The following is a 27,697-nucleotide window of genomic DNA, read 5'->3' as shown; positions in this document are numbered from 1 at the left end:
AAATGTCAAATCCCATAACCTTTTCTCAGTTCTAATTCTTAATGATTCTTCAATAGCCTTTGAAACTGTTGAGAAATCTGTCTTCTTAAATTTTCTCCTTCCCTGGCTTTTTATATTACTCTAACCTAATTTTCTTCTTGTCTCTTGACTCTTATATTTTTCTCTGGATTGTCTTCTTTCTATACACTTAATTGCCTCTCTCCCACCCTTTCTCCATAACTATGGATATTTGCCAAGGGTTCAGGAATATTGTTCTCAATGACATTCTTTCTTTTTCTTGCTCCAACATATGAAAATTGCTTGGAAAAGAAAATAAAATGACAAATGGGGGAATAGTGTTACCTGCTCTGTTAAAAATGAAGGCTTATAAGCTCCATCAGTAGATTTGTTTCCTGTACCCCTCATGGACTTCATGTGTGAGACTGCCATGCGCAGAATGGTTAACTTATCTGGTTTGCGAGCCAGGGCACTGCATGTGGGAACCATGTCCGACAGCTCTGTGATATACTGGGTCATCTTGTTTCTCCTACGCCTTTCGATTTCACTGTGATTCTCTCTGCAGGAGAAAAAGGAAATCAGGAAGGGAGAAAAAAAGAAGCATGAGTCCAAGTATTGCTATGTAATATATTTATTTTTAACACCTACCTAGTAAGTGCAAATATTCAGTTAAGTAATCAAGGTCTAATAAAGTTTAAGAACAAGGTGTTTTGGGGGAGGGTTTTCCAAACCAAACCAAACCAAACCAAAAACATTAGATAGCATGGCAATTGTAAAACTTTAGCATGCTTAATTCTATGTATAACATGGACACATTTCCATAAATACTTTATTTTTAGATCTGGAATTTTTATTTTCATTTTCTAATTGTTCTAAAGTCTCTATTTAGTAACTTTAATAATAAAACCTGATATTTTGTGCTTCATTAGCATAAAATTAATCAAACATGCTTAACAGGTAACTCAAAAAATGTTCCACATTTAGGAACAAATTTAAAGAAATTACAACGATTTATTCCATACTGAATGACCAATCATACAGTTGTTCAGCTAAGGTAGAAAATCTGTTGGGTCTGGGATAAAACGTAAAGTTTATAGCTTACAATTTGTAATCTTAGTATTATTGGTCTCATTAGTGTTATAAAGGTATAGAATCTTTTATAAAGGTATGTCTTCTACTTTGATTAACTAAAATGATATATTAAAATCCTCTAAAAAGCAGTTACTAATATTTCTATGAAAAATTCTCTTACTAACAAATTCAGTGGAAAATTAAAAGAATTGTTCATATTCAATCTCCTTGTTATGATAATTAGAGAAAATACGTCAAAGTTTAAGTTGCCATCTGGCAAAATGGCCATGCCTGTAAATATTCTGCACATCTAGAACAAGATATTGCAAGGGATACCCAACAACTAGTGGCAAGATCAATGATTGCAATGACAACTAATAATCTTTAAAAAGAGCTCTCCCCATGCACTGCCTACACAGGTCTGGTTTAACATTCTATCCTTTATCAACTTGGAGAACTATTTTGTTGATTATATCTTTACCTACAGTCATACTCTGAGGCTGTTTTTAAATATGCAAATCGGCAATCCTCAGGAAACCTGTCTAGTGTCTGGTTCTACTTGATTAATGTCTGCATGACACACACTTATTAAGCTTCTGTAACGTAAGTAACACCAGGTTAGGCACAAAGAGGCACTAAGATGTAATTCTTGCCTTTTAGGAATTCATTGTCTAGCTTAGAAGGCAAGGCATGCACTTATGGAATAATTAAATATAAGAAGCAGTTATGATTAACTTATACTTATAGATAAGTGTTCTAATAGGTTAGACCAGAAAAAAAAATCAGTCTTAATTGGAGTAGACAAGGAAGGCCTCATGGAGAAGATGTAGTAGTATACGAGATCAATCTTGAAATATGAAAAAGATTAAAATAGAGAAGAATGAGAAGGGTAGCTTAAGCCAAGACAACAAAATGAGCAAAAGCTTGGAGTGGAAAACAAGGTAGACTGAGCTAAGAGATAAGTGAAGAACTTTATCTGGTTGGAGAGGAAAATATATGTAGGTAAATATTAGGGGAATAGATTAAAAAAGTAGAATAGAACCTTGAACTTTGGTTGGATGGACAACTGAGAACTTTGGATTTAATCCCACAAACAATGGTAATCTACTGAAGATCATGAAGAGTTTTAGAGTTGATATTGCATAAGACTGGAAACCTTAAGATGAAAGAGAGGGTGGACATTGATGACTCATAGGTTTCATTCTGGACGAGTAGGAGAATGGTGATGGGACTGACAGAATATCAAGCACCTAAATATCTGTAACATTAGCTAAGGAATCAAAAGGTAAATCATACAACTGGCTTTTCTACAAATTAGTCACTCTGTTAGGAATATGATATGGCCCATCTGTGGCAAGATACTCATCTACAAATGGGAAGAAGAGACTAGGCAAATTCAAATGAGGCTCCATCATCTCCCAATCAGGTTTTATCTAATCAGAATCAAGATGGAATTGTTTACCAGCTTTCTATTGGTAAGTTCTCAAAAATGTGTAATAATAAATTTAAAAGGGACTTTAGTTTTCCCTTCCCTACATTTTAAAAGTTGAGGAAATTGAGACCCAGAAAAGTGATGAAAATTATGGAAGGCCACACTGCTAAATAATGGTAGGGTAATACCCAGGTAGTGTGACTCTCAGGCCCAAGATTCTCTCTGGGGAAAACAGGAGACACTGATAAATTTTAATACAAGGATGTCTGTTTAGATGGACTGATTTTGATTTTTCTTTTCTTCTTGGTGCCTAAGATTAGAGATATGAAGAAAGGAGAGACATCTGGGGCCACAGATACTGTGTGACTTGGAAAGCTAAACAAAAATATCATGTTTTGGTAAAGGTGTAGGCTATTGCTATGAGAAATCTAAGATTGCAGGTTTGAAACAAATTGCCCAGCACAGCATCTTAGAAGCCTGTCATTGCTTAATAAATGCTGCAAGGAAGGAAGCTAGTGGAAGGGTTTCTTTATTTTTCTCCAGAGAACCTAAATAAAGCTTAAATAAAATTGGAATCACATGTGTTTAAAAACCTCATGGTATTCTTGGTATCAAATTCAAGAATAAAACAAACTCCTGCATGTATGCATGGGTACCTATTAATTTTTGTTGTTGCTTGTGGGACCTAAGTTCATGGAGGGCAAAAAAGGGTGTTAACTAACTTGAACTAAATTAAAGGATATTTATAATACCTATGCTACCCATCCAAATAATCAGGGAAAAAAATTCAAAATCAACCTACAGAGTAAAAACAAGTAGTCTTCCTCAGCTATTATTTACTTTGAACTCCTATAACCTCAATGGACCTAAGTACCTAAAATTAATATGAACACGGTTATTTCTTATATGACATACTCAATGTTTCCCAAAAATTAAGAAAAAATAAAACACCAAAATCCTTAATAGAAGCTTGAAAACTAGTTTTTTAAAAGCTTATATAAGCAAAGAAAAATATATATACTTTTACAGCAGTGAAATAAAATTTCTATGAGAAAAGAAATTGGAAAATCAGTTTGCACAAATAAGTCTCCCACTGTTTTGCAAAACAGACCAATCTTTTGTGCTAAGCAGCCAAATATATACAGTTCTAGGCCTAGGGATATCAGGAACACCATGGCCCTGATACAAGAAGGAAAGAGGAGAAGCAAGGAAACCAGGAGTTGTTGGAAAAGAGAAATCCAAGGCAGCATAAAGTAAATAGAAATTGGGTTACTGGGAAAAGCTGTAGAGTATTGGGTTTGGAATCATTTTGGTCACTGAATAAAGAATGAATTACAGTATAGAGAGACTTGAGGCAGGAAGATTACAGTCAGTAGGCTACTACAGTAGTCCAGGAGTGAGATGATAAAGGTCTTTACCAGGATAGTGTCAGGATCAGAGGAAAGAATAAATACAGAGATACTGTGAAGGTTTAATAGTCAGGGCTCTTAATAAAGTTTAATAGATTGAAAATGAAAAGTGAGAGAGAATGAGGAGTTGAAGATGCACCAAAGTGTTGAGCTTGGGTGACTGAGAGGATGGCAGTGCCCTTGACAGTAATAGGAAAATTTAGAGGAAGTGATGATTATGGGGACAGATAATAAATTCAGTTTTGAACATGTTAAATTTGAGATGTCTAAAAGAGAAATTCACACTGTCCAACAGAAAGTTGGAGGTGTGAGACTGGAGGGGAGAAGAGAGGATGAGAATCTGCACAGAGATAATAAGTGAATCCACAGGAGTGGATGAAATCACCCAAAGAAATATCCTGGAAGGAGAAGAGAAGACTACCTAGAATAGACCCTTGGGAGACACCCATGATTAATAACTATAATCTGGATGACAATCCAGTAAAGGAGATTAAGAAGGAGCATTCCGGAAAACAGAATAAGGAGAGAGCAATGTCAGAAAAACCTAGAGGAGAGGGTGATCTACAGTATTAAAGGCTGCAGGCAAAGTAAGAAAAACAAAGTTCTTAACAGAGAGTGGTGAGGGAGAGGCATGATAAATTAGAGGAAGGATGAAAGTCTTTTTTGACGAGTAAAGTAGTCATCGATTAGGGTGATATAAAAATATTGCTTTGAAGCAGTGAGGGCCAAGTTGAGATTACATAATATAATTTTGTAGTGGATCAGTCAGCACAATTTCTTGATTTTCTCCAGTTCCATTCAGCAGCATTTAAACAGTAGCAAAGTTAGTGAGTGGTGATGGTAATCCAAGGTTGTAGTTGAGAAGAACATGATTTGTGATAGGATAAGGTGAATAAGGAGAAGTAGATCTCCCAAGAAAATCCCAGAACTTGCATGACAGTATACTTCTTGTTTTTCTCTGACACTTCTGGGGTCTTGTTTTTCCATGTTTACTCAAAAATTTCTCCTTCAAAGTCCACTCATCAGATTATCACCTTCTCCACATTCTTGTCTCTTCTACCAGACTCCAAGATATTTGTCTCAATGATTTCCTCATTTGATTTAACATCTTAATTTGCACCATTATTCTTTGGTAATCCTTGGATATTTTATTAGTCATACTCTTGGTATCTCTCACTTCATCAGCCTCTTTAATTCCTATAATCTTCAACTCCACTCAAAAGTCTCTTGGGGAAATCATTTCTTTTATTTCACCATCAAACAAAAGTGTTCCACTTTCCATCAGAATTTAAAAATTCCTCTCTAACTACAAAATGCTGTCATTCCATCTCTTTCACAGCTTCCATTCCTGTTAAAATTTAATCTCTGCATTAAATATAACATCTAGACCCTTAATCCATTCCTGTTCCAGCTTATTCTCCTTCCATTACAATCATGAACCTGTAAATCAAGGTTTCAAACACGCGGTCTCAATGATGCCCAAAGTAGATTAAAATATAATTGAGAAATACTAAATAAAATAAACATAGAACACAAATAATGTTAACATGTACTTTTAAAAGTCATTATACAAGCCAGAGGCTCATTGTACTGTTCTGGGCCCATTTTTATTTACCTTTGGTGCCAAAATTATGGCAATAATTTGAACACCACATTGTTCTCTATTCTTAAATCAACCAACAATTCAACAAACATTTATTAAACCTTGTTCTATCATGATCCAACCCTGAGGGGAGGTCTCTCTTTGTCTACCTTTCTTTTTCCCAGTAGATTTATGGTGCCTCGTTAGCATATCAAGATGTGTGGCTTTGAATAATTATTCCTAATCCTAGTGTGATCAGTTCATGACTTAAGAGGCCATAAAAAGATCCATTTTTGGATACTCAAAGGCCAATCTCATGCTGGCAACAAGCAGGGAATAATGATGTATCAATGACACTTGAATAGAGTAGAGAGAGCAGAGAGAAAGATGACTTGTGATAAAGCAGGAAAGGCATGGGAGAGAGGCAGGACAGGGAAGAGAGGGAAGGGAGAGGTGCATATAGAGTCACTAATATAACAACAGATTGGAATTGGGACAGCATAGAGCCATGGCAGGTAGAGGAGTGATTAAAGGGCAGGCTTTGGGAGTTTCATTTTTAATAGGGCTTGGAATGGCAGCTTAACTTTTATTTGCCCCACTTTTGAGCTAGTTCATTTACATATCAATTTCATCTCAAAGTTATCCATGATCCCTTATTAGCATAATATTTTTCTAGCTTTTCTGAGTATATTCAGAGATTATTTGCACCTTATTGACTGAGGGGCCATTACTGGAACAGTTAAATAGACTGTTTCTAATGGCTGCTTCTAATTTAACATATAATTCTGCCTTAGTTAATTTAGGAGACATTTTTTGCAAGTGGCTTCTATGTTCCCCTTTACACTCTTAGTTCCTATTTATTGTTACTTTACACTGACTATATACCTAGTTACTAATTTTGGGGATAAGTAGGAAACCATAACAAAGTATAATTTCAAGATAAATACCTACTATATGCTACATTTTATTGGAATAAATAAAATAAAAACACATGAGTATGTACAAAACGTATACAATAAAACCAAGATAATTCTGATAATAGGAACTAGCCGCTGAGGTGGAATATTGACAGACATGAAGACCTAATGTGGTGAATGGCAATAAAACTGAGCTCAGAAAGAATCTAGAGATTCTAGGTGGTTTCAAGAAAAATATGTGGTACAGTGGATAGAATATCCAGCCTGGAGTCAGGAAGACTCATCTTCCTGAGTTTAATTCTGGCCTCAGACACTTCCTAGATGTGTGACTCCATCAAGTCATTGTAACCTGTTTGCCTCAGTTTCCTCTTCTGTAAAATAAACTAGAAAAAGAAATGGCAAACCACTTTAGTACCTTTGCCAAAAAAAACCTCAAGTAAGGACACAGAGCATTACATGATTGAAAACGACTGAGCCATAAAATCAAGGAGGAAATGATTTCTATTCATGAGTAAAAACCTCTGCACAAAGGATGTAAAGAATCCTGTGTTGCTTTGTCCTGCTGTTTTCACCTTTGCACCTTCCTAATTCTCAACCCTCTGAGACTAAGAAACCTACTGGAGGGAATCATAAAACCATGCTGACTAGGTTGGCTACACATTTATGCTAGTTGATTTGAACTGAATATTCCCTAATACACACTAATCTTTTTATTCAGATATGCCTCCTGATCACATTCCACATAGCACCTGTTCCAAAATCTTTTTTTTAATTCCTAAACTCTATTTTGCAAGGAAACATAAATAATGACTGATTTTATTGAAATTAAAGCCACCTGCCACAGAATAAAAAGGAAAATGGATAAATGGATGAATAGAGAAATAGAGGATACATAGATGTGTACCAGGCATTGTGCCAAGCTAGACAAACATAAAAACAAACAAGATAGTCCCTCCCCTCAAAAATTTTACATGCTAAAAAAGGAAGATGATAGAGGGCTGGAAATTGAGAACAAGGAATATTGAGATGGAATGAGGGGCAGATGGCAGGACGTAGCTGGATGGCTTGGGTTACAGATAGGTAAGTCAAAAGATTTACCTATTAGACTCAGGAGAAGGAAGCAGTGAAGTCTCAGTATCTACGATTAGGTAGGAAGGCCAAAGTGGGAGACTACACACCTTCAAACCTTTTCATGTCACTAAGTCAACAGTATTATTTATTAAGCACTTAATATGTAGCATTCTCAATGCTAAGCCCTTAAGGATACAGAAAAAAATTCAAAGCAATACCACTCTTGCTCTCAAGGACCTTACACTCTAATGAGAAAAACATTATGAAATTAACTTTGTATGAGACGTTCACACACACACAGAGAGAGATAAACACAGAGAAAGATGAGACAGAAGTGTCTGTCTTTTTTTTTAAGGGGGAGGAAGAGGAGAAACAGAGATAGAGAGATGAAAAGAAGATACATATATGTATATATATACACATATGTTCATATGTAAGTGATATACATATATTGATGATATAAATAGATGATTGTGTATGTCTGTATATATAGTAAGTGAAAAGTAATCACAAAGGGAAGGGGGGTAGGGAGAAACCAATAATGACCTTTTGTAGAAGGTAGCATTGAATTGGGTATTAAAGAAAGCCAAGAAAGTGAGGAGATAGAAGTAAGGGCAGAGAACATAGCAAGCCTGGAGAATAACCAGTACAAATACACAGAATTGGAAGACAATATCATTTGTGACTGAAAGCAACCAGGACAATGTTGCTGGATTATAAAGGGTGTGGAAGGAGATGAAGTCTTAGGACTTCCTGGGAGGAAGTTTAGAAATGCATGTAGGAGACAGATTTCAAAGAGATTTTAAAGATGCTGTACTTTATATTTGATCCTGAAAATAATAGAGAAGGATGGAAGTTAACTTAGGAAAGGAGAGACATGGGCAGATTTTTTCTTTGCGACAATCGCTTCAGCAGCTGAGCTGAAGTTGGATTGATGGAGGAGAGATTTGGGACAAGAAGGCCAATTAGAAGGCCATTATAATAGTCCTGGTGAAATGGTATAGACATATTAAAAAGTGGATATATGAGCCAAGAGAGATGTTATGACAGCAGAATGTCACCAATCCAATACAACTTTGCTTCAATCTCACTGGAGGGAAGTATTCTATCAACCCATCAAGGCTGAATTCTCCAACCTAACTAACCCTTCTGCTTGTACCCTTGCTCCTTTCTTCTGGACTCTCCCTCAGGACCATGATCCATGAATCTTTCCTTTTTTGCGACTTATTTCCTTATATACAGACTCATATCTCTGTTATCTTCCCTTGAGCTGTCATTCTAAATGTGTCTTCTCTTTTCACAGCAAAATTTCTATAACTCTGTTGTGGTACCTCTCCTTCCTCACTGCCCACTCATTTAAAACTTCTATATCCACTACTGCTAAAAAGTGCTATTTCCAAAGCCACTAAAAGCTTTTTTCATTCCCAAATAAAAAAATATTTTCTCATTCTTCATCTTTTTTGACCGATCTACAAGATATGACACCATGGACTAACAATATCCTTCTGGATTCCCTCTTTTCCCTGAACTTTTGTGATACTGCCCTCTTCTGGTTTTTTTCTTACCAATTTGACTTTTCCATCTCAATCTCCTGTGTTCATTGTCTTCCTCTTAGGACCTGAGGGTAGTTTATTCCCCAAGGTTCTGTCCTGGGTCCTTTCCTCTGGTCTTTCTTCTTTCAATGCTCTCACCCATTCCCAGAGCTTTGGTTATCACCTGGACAGATGACTGACAAATCTATATAGCTAGGCCTGATCCATTCCCACAATTCTAACTGCCTGTTGAACATCTCTGCCTTCATATCATTCCAGCACCTCATGTCAAAAATATGCCCCAAACAGAAGTCATCTTCTTCCCTCAAAATGTGCCTTCCTTGAAAATCCCTTTTCCCCTCATGTTTAAAACCTTATTTTATACTTCATACCTCAGCAGCTGCCAAGTCCTGTTGATTCTATTTCCATGATATGTTCTACATGTCATATCTCGATGCACATTACCACACTCATCACCTTTTTTCCTGAACCCACAGAATAGACTAGTGATTTCATTTCACTCAGTTTTGTATTCCATCCATCATATAACAGTCAAAAAATCTGCCTATGTCTGACCTATTTATGATATAAAATATGTATAAATAGATTTATATTACAATATATACATGTATGCACACATACATTTTTAAACCTGAGAACTTAGGATCCTTCACAAACTGGTTTCTGATGATGATGATGATGATGATGATGATGATGATATTTATATAGTGCTTACTATGTGTCAGCCATTGTGCTAAATGCTTTACAATTGTTATCTTGTTTGATCCTCATCACAAATCTGGGAGGTAGGTACTGTCATTATTCCCATTTTACAGATTAAGAAACTGAAGCAGAGAGAGATTAAGTGACTTGTTCAGGGCCATAGCTAATAAGTACCTTAGTCTAGGTATGAGCTCAGATTTTCCTGACTTCAGGCCCAGAACTCTCTCCACTGTATCACTGCCTTTCTCAGATTTATTTTTGCAACAATCCTTGTTACATACTCCATATTCTACTCAAACTGGTTTACTAACTATTCCTTACCATCATCCCAAACTCTTTAGGATCTGGGCATTTGTGAAAACTCTCTCTTATGCCTTCTATGCACTAGTCCATTTCTCTATCTGCTGAAACCTTCAAATCAAGCATTACCACCTCCACTAAACTTTTCCTGATATTCTCACTCCTCAAAGGAAACAATTTTTCCTTCTTCATGGCCCTTTTTGATCTTATTGTATTCTACCATTTCTTATATTTATTTCTATATCCATGATGGATCTCCTTTATTAGAATCTCAGCCCCTTCAGGACAGACATGATGTCTTATTCATATTTGTAGCCTTGGGCCCTACAACAGTGTCGTGCATGTAGCAGGTATTTTATAATTCCTTTTTCTTCCTTTTATTTACTGTAAAGTAAGTCCTGTTTTCACCTGCTTACTAAGCGACCTCAAGCAAGTCACTTCATCCATATGAAATTGTTTCCTGATCAGTAAAATGGAGATAATAACATTCTTTCTATCTAGCAAAGCTGAAATAAAGTACTTTGTTAGCTATAAAGATACATAACATTATATAAATATACACTGTTAATGCTACTATTATTATAATGCCACAAAGAACATTATTCAAGATCTCTGGACCTAGAATCTTAATTCCTCATTTTTTGCATGAGTGTGAAAATCCCAAACCTCTAAGAGAATTTCTTCAAAAAGTGTAATCTTTGAAGGAATAGAAATTACAAGGCAGAATGGAGTACATTTGGGTAGATTGGGCAATAAAAATATGTGTATGCCATCATGAAGTATCTTTTCTAAAAGAAATGAGACAAACTTCCACAAGCAACTTTTTTATAAACTAAAAGTTCGGTATGCCTTTGATCTTTTACTCCCCACTTACAGACTGAGTGGTTTCTTGGTTGAATTTGTTACAGATTGGAAATCCATGCTCCATTTTTAACTGAATGAGGTAAGGAGTCATGAAAAATAAAATTTAAGGTAGATTTTGAGAGAGAGAGAAGTAGACACAGTTGTTTTAGGAAAGAAAAAGGACAAATGAAAAAAAAAGCAGGATGTGAAAGTATGTACATTTCAGTAAAGAAAACAAAAGTATGATGGAAAGTAAGACCACAGCTTTGAACAATAGTGAGAAATTAAAGGATGATGAGAAAGTTGATATAATGGCTTTAGAGGGAGCAGGATTAGTGGCAAACTTAAGATGTTAGCTCAGAAGGATGATATGAACAGCAATATTACAGATTAACTAAAAGTATGCCAAAACTTAAAATGGGAGTCTCATAAGGAGTAGTTTACAACAGGGTTGGTATTAGGGTGAAGTAATATACAATACTGGAAATAAGTGGAAATGGGAAAAGGCAAATAATTACTGGAAGTATTTTCAAGGAAAGAGTGGCTCTTTGGTAGAAAAAATTTGTAGAAAAGTCAGCAAATCAGTTGAACTAAATGGGAGCAATATGCCCTAAAATTGTAAATGAGAATTAAGCTGAGTTGGGAAGGGGGATTAATAATTAATCATAAATTGCAAAATTAAGCAAATAAGAAATAGGAATATCAATAGGAGTGAAATATCATTTAATAGCTTGGGAAGGGATAGGGTTTTGATTTGTTATATTAGTATAGTAAACTCCTAGATGAGGCAATTTCCTTTTTCAGTGAAGATCTGAATCTTTTCCACTATCCCTAGCCTTAAGATTTGCCATTGAGAGGGTAAGTGATTTGATCAGGGCATATACCCCTGTAAGAGGTAGGAATTTCATTTGGTTTTTCCTGACTCTAAAGTCAATTCTTTATCCATTAAATACAGACTTCAATGAAGGCATATATTTGTTAATCTCCACTAAATGTCCCACTCCTACAGCACTGAGTTCTGGACTTTCAAAAGTTATGTCAGGAATGCACAAGTTCTAAATGATCTTCTCTACCAAGATAGAAAGGTTCTGAATATGATGGCCTGTATGAATATTGTCCAAGCATTAGCACGGCTAAATTTAGAAGATCTCACCATGAGAGTGGTTTCAGACGCTATTCATCAAGACACAGATGGGTTGTAGTCTGTCAGGATAGTGGGAGCAGTTCACCATTAAAAGCAAAGATCCTGAAGTCTAAAAAGGTATCTGTACAACTCTATAATTTGACAAAGTACTTGATATGCATTTTCTCCTTTGATTTTCACAAAACTTTTTGAGGCAGGTAACTTAACTGCTTTTATATTTATTTCATAAACAAAAAATGCTTAGGAATAAAATTACCTGCAAGATCATACAGCTAGTAAATGTTAGTGTTTAGGACATGGGTTTAGGTCTTCCAATAACAAATCCAACCTCCTTTCCAACCCCTAAGTCAAAGATACTTAACATTTTTGTGCTTCATAGAAAAAAGAAGACATTGGGAGTTGTTTCCTTAATTATGTAAGGTAGGAATGATGCAATAGGAAAGGAAGATGTGTACTACTCTTTATCACAACAGTATTAAAAGTAATGATGAGACACTCAAAAATAAGCAAATATACCAGGATTACAAAAGATAGTCGACTAATGATTGTTTTCCTTTGTTCTCAAAGAGGAACAAAATGATATCACTATATGTTAGAGTCAAGACTGTGGCTGACTTGACCAATACAAATTAGGAAGGCTCTACCTCAGGTCTGATACAAATAGTGGATTCTCTAAATTGGTGCATCTCAGACAAAATGAAAAGAGATAATGAAAAGGAAAACCTGTAGGAAAAAGCTAATCTTTAGTATTCAAAAGGAATAAAAATAGCTTACTATATTTGAATATCATTAGTGAACTAGATTCTCACTATCAATGCAAGTTTAAAATGGAGACAACAGCAACCAAATGGCTGTGGGTATTAATTAAACTGCAAAGAATCATAGATCTAGAATGGGACAGGACTTTAGAGGCAATCCAATTCAATGCTTTCATTTTACTGATGAGGAAGTTCAAATCCAAGTACTCGCCCAAGATCATACAAGCAATAAGTGTTGGAGAATAAGTTCTTCCACCTAAGAGCCTGGGCTCTTTGTATTGCACGATAGTGCAACCTACTAACTCTAAGTATTCACTATATTCAAGTCACAGTGTTAGATTACTAGCCTTTAATTTAACTAGCCTAGATTATAATATTATTAGCCTTTAAAGAACTGTCATCCTACTGGGAAATTACATCACATACAAAAGCAAATAAATATAAAGTAATACTAAATAATCTTAAGGAAAGAAGCTAAGGAAGTTAGATACTATGAGGCAGAGTTACAGAGGGGGAACATTCCAGACATAAGAGACAAAAGCAGAATTGGAGATGAGCAAAAAAATGTTGAAAATGTATGTAGAAAATGGGAGTCTCATAAGGAGTAGTTTACAACAGGGTTGATATTAAGGTGAAGTAATATACAATACTGGAAATAAGTGGAAATGGGAAAAGGCAAATAATTACTGGAAGTATTTTCAAGGAAAGAGTGGCTCTTTGGTAGAAAAAATTTGTAGAAAAGTCAGCAAATCAGTTGAACTAAATGGGAGCAATATGCCCTAAAATTGTAAATGAGAATTAAGCTGAGTTGGGAAGGGGGATTAATAATTAATCATAAATTGCAAAATTAAGCAAATAAGAAATAGGCCAAATAAAAGGCACCAAATATCAATTTTATTTCTTTGTTTTATGGATTTCAAAAGATTCTTTCCAAAATTAAGTATAGTTGTGAGTTATGTACATACTTGATAAAAAGGGAGTTCATACAAGTTAATTAAAATAGACTTCCAAAAATGCTCTAAATCACTATTGATAAGAGAAATGCAAATTAAAACAACTCTGAGGTATTATCTCATATGGTCAGATTGGTTAATATGGAAAGATTGGAAAATGACCAGTGTTGAAGGATGTGGGGAAATGAGCATACTAATGCATTGTAGATGGAGTTATAAACTGATCCAACCATTCTGGAGAACAATATTGAATTATGCCCAAAGGACCACTGGCACCTTTGACTCAACACCACGATTATTTGGTTTGAATAACAAAGAAATCAAAGAAAAAGGAAAAAAAAGACTTTATAGGTACAGAAATATTTATAACAGCTCTTTTTGTTGTAGCAAAAACTGGAAATTGAGGTGATCCTATCAGAGAATGGATGAATAAATTGTGATATATGATTGTTATGGAACGCTACTATGCTATATGAAATGATGAAGAAGATGCTTTCAGAAAAATCTGGGAAGACTTAAGAAGATTGATGAGAAGTGAAATGAATAGAACCAGGAGAATATTGTACACAATAACTACAATATTGGATAATGATCAACTATGGCTGACTTAGCTATTCTCAACAATACAATGATACAAGACATAATGAAAAAAGCTATTATTTATATTGAAAGAACCGATGGAGTCTAAATATATTGAAGCATATTTTTTAAACTTTCTCAATTTTTCGTGTTTTTTCTTTCTTTTTTGGTCTGTATTTTCTTTATGAAAATGTTTTGCTTGTCTTTTCAAGGAATGAGAAAGAAAGCGGGGAAAGGAGGGAATTTCATTCTTGATTTTAAGTAAGTGTTTCAAGTTATTATTATATATAATTAGAAAAAATAAAATACAAATTTTCTTTTAAAAATAGACTTCGAAAGGATTAAAGTTTTTTTAAAAAAACATGAACAAGGGCACCATCTAGTGGTTATTTATTAAAACTTAAAATTCTGGGCCTTAGGAAGGGGAAGAATGCAAAATTTTGCAAGGTGATAGTTGGAAGAGATGATGAGAAGATACATTACTATACTCAGTCAAGTTCTCCAATAACTTCATGAAAATTTCACAAGTCTAATATAATGAATCACCTTATGAGTCACTTAAATTCAGACCCTCAGGTTCCTCATTTCTAAAAAGGGGGATAAAAATGTTTATGCTATCTACTATCATTATTCAAATTTCCTTATTTTACATTTGATAATACTAAGGCCCACAGAGTTTAAGGACACATCAACAGAACATATAGGAAGTCAGATTTTAATATCTATTTGCTATCATGTAAATGCAGTACATTAAGCTGGAAAAGAGTATAACATAAGAGTTTCTTCTTAACATAAGAAATGACTTTTCCATTGAAAATATTTCAGCCACAGGTATCCAGATGAATGCCATCTGCTATATTACAAGAAGGTCTGTCTTTAGTGATTGGTTGATTAGAATTATACTGAGATTCCCACTCTGTCTAGTTATTTATATATCGCTTCATATATTCTAATATGGTTTTATGATTTAAGAATACAAGGTCTGTAGAAGACCTCAAAAATTGTCTTTTGCATCTATGATGTAGCCAAAGTGATATTGCTCTTTTCAAAACGTCCTTGTGAAGTTATCCTTCCACTAAAGAGATACTGATCAATTTAAGCCAAATCAAAAAAGGCTATTATGTTTAACATTTTCCTTTCCTTTCCTTTCCTTTCCTACCTAGCCAACCTCTTTGCATCAGAAATACTTGGAGGCATGTTTCCACCTAGAAATACTTGAGATATTTTCCCACCTAGAAAGAAGATAAGCAGTTTTCTAAGCTAAGTTAAATAGATTGATTCTTCTGGGATATGACAAATCTCCTCTCAGCAGATCTCTGCAGAACACTCCCACCTTGCAAATTTTTCCTTATCCCCAGAATTTTGAACACCACCATACCTACAAACAAAATAAGGTAGTAAATTCAAAGGAATAGGTCAAAACTAGAATGTTATTGTGAAGCAGAGGTAATAAAATGTTTGTAAGAATAAATAAGACATTTCTCAAAAAGAAAAAAAATATTAAGGTGGAAAGAGGAGGGAGTAAAGACTGAGAACTATGATTTCATTGGTACATGGAATTCTCTTGCAAAGAAATTTCCTGTACCAATGCAGATTGGCATATTCTCTTCAAATTATAGTTTTTAAAAATTGCCTAAAGTGCTGAGAGATTAAATTATTTGCCCAGGGTTTCACAATCATTATGTGTCAGAAGGAAAACTTGAAATTAGGTCTTCCTGGTTTCTAGGCTGACTCTACATCAGCTACCTATAACAGGAATAAAGGGGGAAAATTTTAAAGTTAAGTCATTGAAAACTTGACTCATTAGTAGATTTTTCCTCTTGGAGATATACTAAGTGAATCCACAGCTAAACTAAGAAATGCTCAGTATAGTTTTTTTTAAATGATGCTTTGGTTACAAATATACATGTCTATGTGAAAGTTGGACAAAGAGATCTCTAGGGGGTGTTTCTAAAAATCTATGAGTCTATGAATGAATACATATGTACACTTGCATATGCTTTTAAATACTCCTCTTACGCTAGAAAGTAAAAGGTTATGAGTGTGGTTTTCATTGAGATTTTGATTCATATGATGTACAAGACCCAGAGAGAGAGGTCATGAACACTACAAAGAAATCTGATATTTCTGATTTTAAAATGTGCCCTGATTTGTTTAAATCTGTTTTAGGACATTTAAGCTCTGATGTGTGGTGAAATTTTCATAATTCCTGAATCTTTATCTGAAGCTACAATATAAGAAATAGTCAGTAGTATGACCATATTGTTTTACCAGGTTTAAGATGCATCCAAAAAGAAAGTGAACTTGAAGAATTTCTCCACAATTAGGCAAATTGACATTGAGAAGCCAGCTGTGAATATGATATAACCACTGCAAAAACCTTGGTATTGTGTTTTTCTCAGGCCAGTACAGTATCACTAACCTGCATGTGATTTTTCTTTTTCTTGTTTTCCACTTTGCTATCAAGCAAAAGAAGACAGAAGGAAGCCACAAACTGTGGGCAATAAGAATATAATTTAATATTTTTTATTAAGCTGGAGAGATGCTTGTTAGAGTTTAGGGAGGAAAGTCTAGATAGCTATTATAGGAGACATTGCCAAGGACTTTCCAAAGGGATCAAGGAGCCACATTTATGTGCCTAAATGTTTTGTGATTTTAAGAAAAGTCCAGATAGAGTTAAAAGGTATTTTTTTACTCTAATCTGAAGAGAATCCAAGTATTACATTAGTAGTAATTGATTACTAGCTATGATTAATGTTTAAAGGCACTAAGTAATTACCATGTTACCTAAGTTATCTTGCAACCTGATGATATATTTGTAATCTTCTTTAAAATGCATAATTAGATTGAATTGATAGTCTTACTTTATTGTTGTAGCAAAAAGCTCTTTTAGGGGAAAAGAGTAATTAAATGGTTAAATATGTTATGGTTACTTAATCAGTCTATAGACAGCAAGACCTGATTAAGTGGCCAAAGCTCAGTCTTACCTGGTGCCAGGTTACGTGAATAACTTGGGCAAAGATATTAGTATCTGACCATTAATTTGTTCCTCTTTAGTTATTTCATCCCTGTCAGATAATAGGATTGCATTTCTGTATTGCTCAATTTTAAAAGGCTTTTCTTTTCTACTTCTGATCTCTAAAGTTACCTAATCTACAATGGAGAGCTGGTGTTCTTGCCCTTCACCACAGAACAGAGCCTCTCTAATTGTCCTAATACAGGACAATTTGAGGACCAGAAAATGGAATTGAGATATTAGAGAAATCTGCCTAGGTTTCACAGTGGGAAAATATTATAAGAAAGTTGTAAGAGACAATTCTTCTTTGGTGAAACAAAGGTAAATTTTACAAACTGGATTTTTTTCCCAAAGATGAAAAATTCTAAGTGTTTTATCAGATATAAAACTAGACCACCAGGGGACAGGATGTGTGGTTAAGTCAAGATTCTGTGAGAATGTAAAACTGAATAATCTCCCTTGGCAAGAGGCTAGGACCAAGTGAATGTAATTTAGGAAGCCAAAATTCACACTAAGCTCTGCACATGAATATAGATTCCCACTTTACGTTCCTCAAAATCACAGAATTCAATGGTTAGAAGGGGACATCTTCCTTGTAGCCCAACTCACACACAAAAGGAATGGTCATCATACCAAACACAACAATTAGTTACCTACCATGTGCTCAAAGACTCTTAAGGAGGGGAAAGCCACCACATATCTTGGCAGTCTATTCCACTTTGGGGCAACTTCAACTCGTAAGAAGTTTTTGCTGATCTCGACGCAAAATTTTAATCTTTATAACTTTCATCCACTGCCCCTGATTCTGCTCTCTAAGATCACACAGAATAAGGTCAGTATCACTTCAACATAAATTCATTCTTCTAGACAATTTTAAATAATGTGGGCTGTCATGGTGTTGTTTGCCCCAATTCCTCTCTCTTCAGTATCTTCCAAAGGAGCTCCATGTTCTTATTTTCACCACTATCATCAATCAAAATTCCTATTCCCTTAATTAATGTCTACTAAGGATTAAGGAAATAAGTCACTTCACAATAAAATTAACCCTCTCAGTGTTTACTTGTTAATCACATTTTGATGCTGGTGATATTCAAACAGCTGAGGGAGATAATTTTTGGACTAAATACTTCCCATTTATATCATATAATTAACTTATTTCTGCAGAGGAAGAGGGCTGGATTTATAAATTTTATTCTTTCTCTCCCCAGGGCCAAGTCAACCTCTCTGTTTTGCTGAAACAGTGCTGTTCAGTTTCCCCTTACTTCACCATTATTTTGTCCAAAGCCAAAGGTTTGGTCAAATCTGTCAAATCTTATCCTTTAAGAAACTTACTCTATACTCTTATTCATCTCCCAATCCCCCAGCTCCCACCAATTAGTTAACAAATTTAGATTCTACCACTTCTTCATCTCTTATGTCCATCCCTTTCTCTAGGCTCTTAATGAATGCTTACTAATTTATTTGGTACTTTAAAATGATTAATAGTGTTTATCATATTTATTTAGACTCCCTATGATAAGACTTTTTTTTTTATTGTTCCCAAACTGCCATTTGGAAAAAGTTAATCTGGTTCTCCATCCAATAAAAAACCTCTTTCTTTATGCTTAGCATTGTGGCAAGTCTCAGTTTATTCTGGGATTTATCTTTTCTAATACTATTCTCACAGCTTTGGGATGTGTTTTTAAATTATTCCTTGCTTATATGACCCTCTTTCCATCTTTTCTTTCTCACTGTGATTGTTATGATTTTATGTAAAATTTTATTTTACAAATAATCATTCCCCATGAACTATATTCCTTTTTCAAATCTCTAGTCATAGTATCATATCCAATGGTTCAAGCTTAAAAATCAGTTTTCTTAAAGTCTAAGATATTTTTTTGGTCTGATTATTTGTATGTTCCCTTGGCTTTTAATAGCTGGGAATAAAGATTCCCAGAAGATAACCAGGAGATAATATAGAAGTCTATGAATCAAAGACAATTCAAAGAGCAGCGCTAGCTTCAAGAAGTTAAGAATGTCCTTTGGCAAATCATCCAGCTTCAAAAGCAAGGTTGACTCCTTTGGTCTTAAAGATATTCCCTCAAGAGCCAATATTAGCCATTATCAAGGATTCTCCATAGAAGCATCAATCTTCTCTTGACAGTTTGATGCTTGGCTCTTTATGTCAGTGAAATGCAAATGTGTCTTTCTAAACACTACAACTGAGGGCAGCATCAGAATTCCTTTGGTCATCTTACATTCTACGGTTTCTTGGACTCCAGAGACACAGAAGATGTTTTGCAATTTAGAATACTTCCTCCCTGATGTCATGGAAAGAGCAATAGGATTGAACTCAAAGGACCTGGGTTCAGATTTTCTATTGATTTTACTACTTATGGCCTGTGTGAACTTGGATCTGTCACTTAACTTCCTTTGTTCTCAGTTTCTTCTTTGAAAAGAAGGGCTAAGATCTCTAAGGTCTCTTCCAGTTTTAAATTCTATGATCCTACAACCCTGCATAGCCCAGAAACACCTACCTCCCCACATCCATTCATTCAACAAACATTTACCGACTGCTTTGTGGAGATGACTGTGCTAGGCTCTGGGGGGAAGATGATATAAGTAATACAATACCAGGAGGAATAAAAACTGGCTTCTTCTCATACAGACTTTTTCACTGGTGAAAAAAATTCATACTTGCTAACCTTGCAAATTTCAAACCCACAAAACAGCAAACACTGCAAACATTTTTAGTGAGATGCAGTTCACAAACACAAGGCTTTAAACCTAGACCAGAAACATTTAGAGACAGAGCATGAGCATTGGAGCTCATGAGCTGATTGGAAATTTGAGATTCTATGCTTATATTACTGAATTATCTGATCAGTTTATAGAAATTACCAGACTGTCATTTTATTGCTGACATTGACCCTTATTGCTAACAAACATTCCACCTCTCTGATCCACACTACTTCTAGAGGAAAAAATAATACATTCTTGGATTCCAGAAATCATGATCTCCTGAGATCAGGATCTAAAAGAAAAGCATGTCAGGAAGGAATTGGTACATAGTTATTTCTGGTAGGAATTTTCTCTTAAAAGCAACAATAACAGAAAAACAAAAAAGGTTTATGTAAATATAATGAGTATATAAACCTAAATATATAAATAAATATAAAAAAGGCAAATACAAATAATTTTCAGGGCTACTTTGATAAAGATATCTCACTATATAATATTTAAGCGTGTGGTTATATAATATTTAAATGTGCAGATACAAATTTTATTGAAATTTTTAAAAAATTCAATTGTTAAAAAATTATGCATTTATTTTAACTGGAAACTTCAAGATCTTCTGAGTAGATGTTGATGTATGTTCTTTTTCATATCTATGATTTTATCCAAATCCAAAATTATGCTAAAGTGACCTAAATATGGGATCACTTACCCAAGCATATATTTGAAGGAAAAAGACCTACTAAAGATATATACTAAGGGGGACCAACCAAGAACAATATCTAACAAATGCTAACGAGGGATCCTCAGATGATCTGCATTAAGAGATTTGATGACACTGATATCCATAAATCACATATTAAAAGCAGGCTTATTATATTAAGCTCATCTTCCTATCCCATTTTAAATACCTGTGAAATGAAATTCTTACAATGGTAGAAAGGGAGAAGGGAGGGTTCCAATTCTTTAAAGGACAGAGACCTGCTTCTTTGGGTAAAAAAGGAAAAAAAGTAGACTATGTATCAGTATCTGTATATAAAGTCTTAAATAACAAAGCCCATGGAATGATCATGACCTATACTCCTGAGTTCTTTAGGGAGCTAGAATTGGAATAATGTTCTTGGGATTACCACCAGCACATCACCCAATATCACCAGCTCAACAGGACAACTGTCATGTAGTGGGATGGGTGTTGAATATATGGTCAAACGATCAATATTTGAGATCCTGTTATGCTACTTACTAGCTGCATAATCTGTCAAAATCACTTACCCACAATATCTCAATTTCCTCATCTATAAATTGGAGGTAAAAGTATTTAATATTATTAACTGGAAGTAATAGTGTTTACACTGTCCACTTCACAGGGATTTTGTGGGAATGAAATGAGACAATGTGAAAGAAACTGTAAAGCACCATGTAAATGTTGGCTAGTAATAGTAGTAGTGGTAGTATAGTACCTGAAATAGAACACACAGTTCCAAATTACACTTCTAAAACTATTTTTTAGACAAGGAAAGGAACTGATCCAATTAGACTCCTGGGTTTAGAGAAGAATTCACAGAAAGTTTTGTTTTTTATGTTGTGGGTTTATTTGATTTTTTTTGTCAGTGTTATTGGTTCTCTCATTTGGCTCATACATTTCTTGAGTTCATAAATGGTTCTGCTGTCACTGAGATGAGGGTGGATGAGGGTGGGGAGGAAGTGAAGAAGAGGAAACATTTTACCACAGCTAAGTATAAGGCTAAATTATTCCAGACCTTAGCAAAAAGGTTTTTTTTAAACTTTTAAACTTTAATCATAATAATAACAAGTATTTAGATGCCATTTATGTGCCAGGCACTGTGCTAAGCACTTTACAAATGTTATCTTAATAGATCTTCACAACCTTGAGAACTAGGTGCTTATTATCTCCATTTACAGATGAAGAAATTGAGGTTAAGTGACTTGTCTAAGACCATATAGCTAATATAAAGTCTTAGGCCAAATCTGATCTCAGGTCAATCTGCACTTTATCCGCTGCACCACCTCTTTGTCATGAAGATTCATGAAAAACAAATTTATTTTCTGTCTTCTTGTTTTTCTATCCCACCATAACTATTTTTAAAAATCATATCTATTATTTCAATAGTCCTATGAAACTCCAATGAGCAATTTCCTCTACAAGTATTTATTATCATCTTTTCCACAATTTAAAATCTCTGAGAGCTTCTGGGGCCACTAGGAGGCTTGGGTTATTTGCCTAGGATCACATAGACAACAGGTGTCAAAGAACGAATTTGAACTTTAGGTCCAAGAACTTTAGTTCTCTATCCATTGCACCATACTACCTTTCTTAAATGAAATTTTATACTTTAAGGAATACATACATATAAATGCAACAAAATGGCTATAAAACACCAAAATGCAATTTAATTATAAATGTTAATACAACAGGGCATGATATTCCATTTAAAAAGCCCATGTTCTAGACAAACTGCCATTAATTTTAAAAAAGATCTCTGTTTAAAAATGGCATTCCACAAAAACAGTGTGAGTTACTTGACAGCCTGATGTTTTATTTGTTGAAGCAAAGCAAGTTGCATGTCTAACATTTTCCTCATTTTCAAGGATAGAAAAATATACCTCCTCCTGAGATATTTTAACTATAATTTTTGACCTTTCTGAAAAGTATAAAAATGAGTCTATTGAATGGAATTTTGTCAGTTATAATGAAAAACAGCTATTTATGTCACTTCATGTAATTAAATAATATAGGTTTGAGATTTAAGAACTGTCAACCATTCACTTGACCACCCAAGTGACTAAATGTTGAGTTATACAAACATTCCCATTTCAAGATAGAATTAAAGAAGAGTTAGCAAAAAGTAATATGCCCAAGATGCATAGGATGAATGTTATCATATAATTTGGGTTTAAATTTCACTTATGTGTAATCATCCTACCTTGCAAGAGAGGCTCATTTTAAGTATTAAAAAATAATAACTCACCTTGAAAATTTGCTGGGGCCTTCACCATCTTCATCATCGAAGTCCATTCTGAAAAAGCAAGACCTCTGGTGAGCCTTTATCTAACTGGGTAAAATTCTTCATTAGCACTGGATGGAGTAATCCAAACTGAGCCCTAGCTTTTGTAGTGCTGAAAATAAAGTCACTAGATTGTCACCAAAGATTTAAAGACAATGAATTTTGCCACCCTGCCATGGGTCTGGTCAGGGGCAGTTCCTGTCAGGAAGGTACATTCAGGTGAAAGAGATAATTTTATAGCTCAGGTCACACTGCACATACAAGCATGAGTTTTCACTCACACAATTAAAGCACCTCATCAGTTGTAATCTCCTCTGGAGGTCTCTGCAACTAGACCACAGATGACTTTGAGTCAGTGTTCACTTGAGAAGTTTTTGAGAAACCAGTGTTTCCTTAATACCAACAGATTGGGAAGTTATCTGCTACAGTTTGTACAGTTATATGTGTATATAATATTGACATACTACATACACAGATACACAAAATATTTTTTAACATCTTTGTATGAATGTTTTATAATCTATATAACTTCAAGTTTTTAAAGAGGAAAATTTGAAAATAATTACTTAATAAATTCACTATATGAAAATTATCAGGCAATACCTAAAGTCAAAGTAAAAACAAATTAAATTTAAGATAATAATTAGCTTAGGATGACACAAACTATTTGGAAAAAATAATACTCTTTTTTGACCTGAGTGACTCAAATTCTCTACTTACTTAATTCGATCAGGTTCTTAAATTAATATGTTTAGGCCTTCCTTAATTCTATATAATAAAAAGAAATATTAAAATCTGGAGGCTTGGGTTTTTTAATTATTCAATATAAATTATTGTAATCCATTACTTTTTATTAAAAAGTTTGGTTTAATGATTTAATTTATATAATGTACATACTCAATTCCTTATTAAAGTTAATTTAATAATAATTCAGAATGCCTCAAAACAGGTAGATAGGGACTCCTTAGGGAGAGATGATCTCACCTGGTTTCTGACAGGGTCTGGGGAAATAAGAGAGTAGGGAAAGAAAGCATATTAAGCAACAGTGGGAATAAGGAACAATTTACTCTGATTATGCAGTCAGTAACAAAAAGTCCTCCTTTCTTTCTCTTTCCCATTTTAACCTCCCTGACAAAAGAAGGAATGGTCCCTTTATGGAACATGGAGAGGTTTTGAATGTAATCAATACCTGGTATACATATATCTTTAGGAAAGAAGGACAAGATCAAGGGCTCTTTGGGGAAAGCAGAGATTTTACAAAAAGCTGCCTTGAAAGAGTGATCATCTCTTGGTAAATCAGAAGGGGAAATACCTATTCCCTTTCGGCCTAATGTCCAAAGACAAAAATGGAGATCTAATGAAAAAGGCCATTCACTATAGATATATCAGGTGGGAACAGTCTTCCTAGCACAGGACAATGAAAGAGATGGAACAGAAACAGAGAGGGAAACAAAGAAAGAAAGAAACAGAAAGAGAAAAAGAAAAAAGGAAAGAAGGAAGGAGGGAAAAAAGAAAAAAGGAAAGAAGAAAGGAAGGAGGGAAAAAAGAAAAAAGGAAAGAAGGAAGGAAGGAAGGAAAGAAGGAAGTTAGGAAGGAAGGAAGGAAGGAAGGAAGGAAAAAAGAGATGGGAGATGTGTATAAGAAAATAATGTTTTACTCTAAAGCCCAGCTTCTTAAACTCTGGTTTGCAATGCCATATGTAGTCTTCTAACTGAATGTGGGGATCATGAAATTATTATGTATATCTTAATTTCTATATCTATATATCTGGGGTCACATAAAAATTTCTTGGGCGAAAAGGGAACATCAGTAGAAAGAATTTAAGAAGCCCTGATCTAAAGAACTAAAGGAATAAACTTGAAGTCTTGGTGAAAGATAATATTAGACAATTATTAAAGTTGTTTTCAAGGGAGGAGCAACTGTTTTAAAGTTTGCCTTCTTATCCTATATTATAGCCAGCTTTGTTCACTTAAATTCTGGGCTTTGGGTATCATGGGTAATTCAAACAAGTATCATGCTAGTCCAAAGAGAAAAGAACAAAAAGAGCTAGATAACTAGCTGGGCCATAATAATAATAATAATACAAATATCTATGTGTAGTGATAAAAGATGAAAGGGAGGAAATGAGAAGAAAGAGAAGTGCATTATAATCACACACACACACATACATATATATATATATATATATATAGTATATAGACAATCTACTATAAGGACAAAGAAACAGAAATATCATATGCTGTAACAGCGTCAGAGATCTACAAAAAGTCAGAACGAGGACTTAAGATAGAGTAACAGTTTACAAAGAAAGACTGGAAGAAATCTAACATATTTTTAATATGTTGTGAAAGTGGTTACTTGCTTAAAAAATGTGGCCAGACAGGATTTTTTTGAAAATGAAGTTATACAGAAAATAATTTATACTCTATGTAATGATTGTCATCATTGCTGTCTTCGTTCAATGCTTTGTTGAAAATTATATTTCCCCCAACTATCCCAACAAAAACCAATTAAGTCCCCAAACAAAAATACAGTAGAGATATATTGCCCTCCAGTGGTCATTATGGGAAACTGAAACCTTTATGGCAAACAAAAATATCCAACTTTAAATCTAGCAAAAATGTACCAAAATCATTAGAAAAATAGATAGTCCTACAAAACTCTATGGAAAGCATTTGCCAAGGTTTCATAATGCAGAGTAATTAAACTTTAAAATTGTGTTTCATTACAAACTCAAATACCTCAGCCTTTATAAATATGGATTTTATTTTATAGCATGATATGGTAGAAAGAGCTCTGAACTTGGAAATCAGGAGATCTGCATCTGAGTTTCAATTTAACATTTACTAGCTATGTGACCCCTAGTTATTTTGACTCTCTTGGCCTTTTTCCTCATTTGTAAAATGGGCATAACGGTATTTGCATTAATTATCTCACAATGAGATTTGTGAGAAAAATATTTTGCAAACCTTAAAGAACTCTTTAATTGTGTTATTATCAAAATGTCATCTATTACATAATGATAATATATACTATTAATAAATAATGATATAAGTTTTAGATAAATCCTGATAGAATTATTTTTGTGTGAAGTTCTCTTTATCCTCAATCCCCACAATTACTTAAATTTTTTGAAATGCTAAAACAGCTCCAAAAGTAGCTGTTTATATTGGCATTAGAATGAAATGTTACAACTTGAGCCCTATGTATGCTCAAGTCATCTATGCTCTAGTGTTGGTTTTGAGCAAAGGTTAGGACCATTGTCTGAACCCCAAGTTCTTTAAATTCATCAGAAACCCCAGGGAGTTATACTGAACTGTCAATGGGAAAAGAAAATGCAGTCTCTCTATCTTACTAATGAATGCAGAGTAGAGGCTGAATTTAGGAGATAATACAGAGTTTTAAAATCCTCCAAACAAGGCACCTGTAACCAAAACACAAGATTGCCCATTCATTCATGGCAGAATGCACGTCAGCAATACATCAGAAGTAGCTCACACAATAGAACAAAGGATGTTTCAGAAATCTGTTGGCCTAGATAATGTCTTCTACCTCCACTTTAAATTCTTCATCTAAAATACAGCAAAAATGAGCTATGGTTATTTCCTTGGCTCTGAAAGGTGCTAATAAACCATCTTTCATTCTGTCTTTTTATATGTCTTTATAATCCAGAATGAACTAAGATAATAAAGGCAATGAATCAAAATGTAACTTTTAAGTCTTATTTTATTCAGCTTAAAAATTCAATATAATTAATAGATGAATTTGGCTGAAAATGTTTCCTTCACTTCACTATTAATGAGAATGAACTCTTCTTTCCCAAAAAAACTGACTAAGGCACTTCTGGATTGAAAATGAATCTGGAGACATGATTGAAAGATCTTTATAACTATTGATGTGCTATATAATGTATCATTAGTTATGGCTAAAGAAAAAAGATTCTACTGATACCCTAAGAAAAAACATGCAATCAGATATGTTTAATTTCAAGTAATGTCAACAATAACTATAGTTTTTATTCTACATGTAATTTGTCACTGCAACAAAGAAAGAACCAAATACCAGTCTGATGTTTCTGTAAGCCAATGGTAAAAATGCCTTGACTATAGTGTATATTTTCAATGTTTGAATGAGCTCATTTGCAAACAAATCAAATAAAATATTTCAGCAAATGAATGCTTAAATTAGGTATATCTATTAAGAAAGAAACCTCTAATTTCAAGCAGAGTAGGGTAAAATCTGCAAGCTCCTTAAAAATACAAAGGATGGTGGTTTAACAGTACCAAAACTAAAACAATATTATAAAGCAGCAGTCATCAAAACCATTTGGTACTGGCTAAGAAATAAAGTGGTGGATCAGTGGAATAGATTAGATACACATGACACAATAACCAAGGCCTATAGTAATCTAGTATTTGATAACCCCCCAAACTCCAGCTTCTGGAATAAGAACTCACTTTTTGACAAAAATTGCTGGGAAAACTGGAAAATTATGTCAGAAACTTGGCATAGGCCTACAGCTCACACTCCGTACCAAAATAAGGTAAAAACGGGTACATGATTTGGACATAAATGATGATATTATAAACAAATTAGGTAAGCAAGGGATAATTTACTTGTGAATCCATC

The 27,697-nt window shown here is 34.2% G+C and overlaps 1 protein-coding gene across 2 annotated transcripts in view; it reads right to left on the bottom strand.

Moving 5' to 3' along the window:
* Positions 1-27,697, bottom strand: part of ARNT2 (aryl hydrocarbon receptor nuclear translocator 2) — a 252,475-nt gene that overhangs the window by 159,026 nt on the left and 65,752 nt on the right. For both annotated transcript variants that reach the window (XM_003755494.4, XM_031955647.1), the window contains exons 3-4: positions 23,033-23,080; positions 343-556 (exon numbers count right to left, since the gene is read on the bottom strand). In XM_003755494.4, coding sequence (XP_003755542.2) covers positions 343-556; positions 23,033-23,080 — 262 coding nt within the window. The remainder of the gene's footprint in view (positions 1-342; positions 557-23,032; positions 23,081-27,697) is intronic.

This window comes from Sarcophilus harrisii, chromosome 2, assembly GCF_902635505.1.
Source record: "Sarcophilus harrisii chromosome 2, mSarHar1.11, whole genome shotgun sequence".
Classification (NCBI taxonomy): domain Eukaryota; kingdom Metazoa; phylum Chordata; class Mammalia; order Dasyuromorphia; family Dasyuridae; genus Sarcophilus; species Sarcophilus harrisii.
Note: the sequence above shows the minus strand (reverse complement) of the source record. Positions and strands in the feature narration are given on the sequence as shown.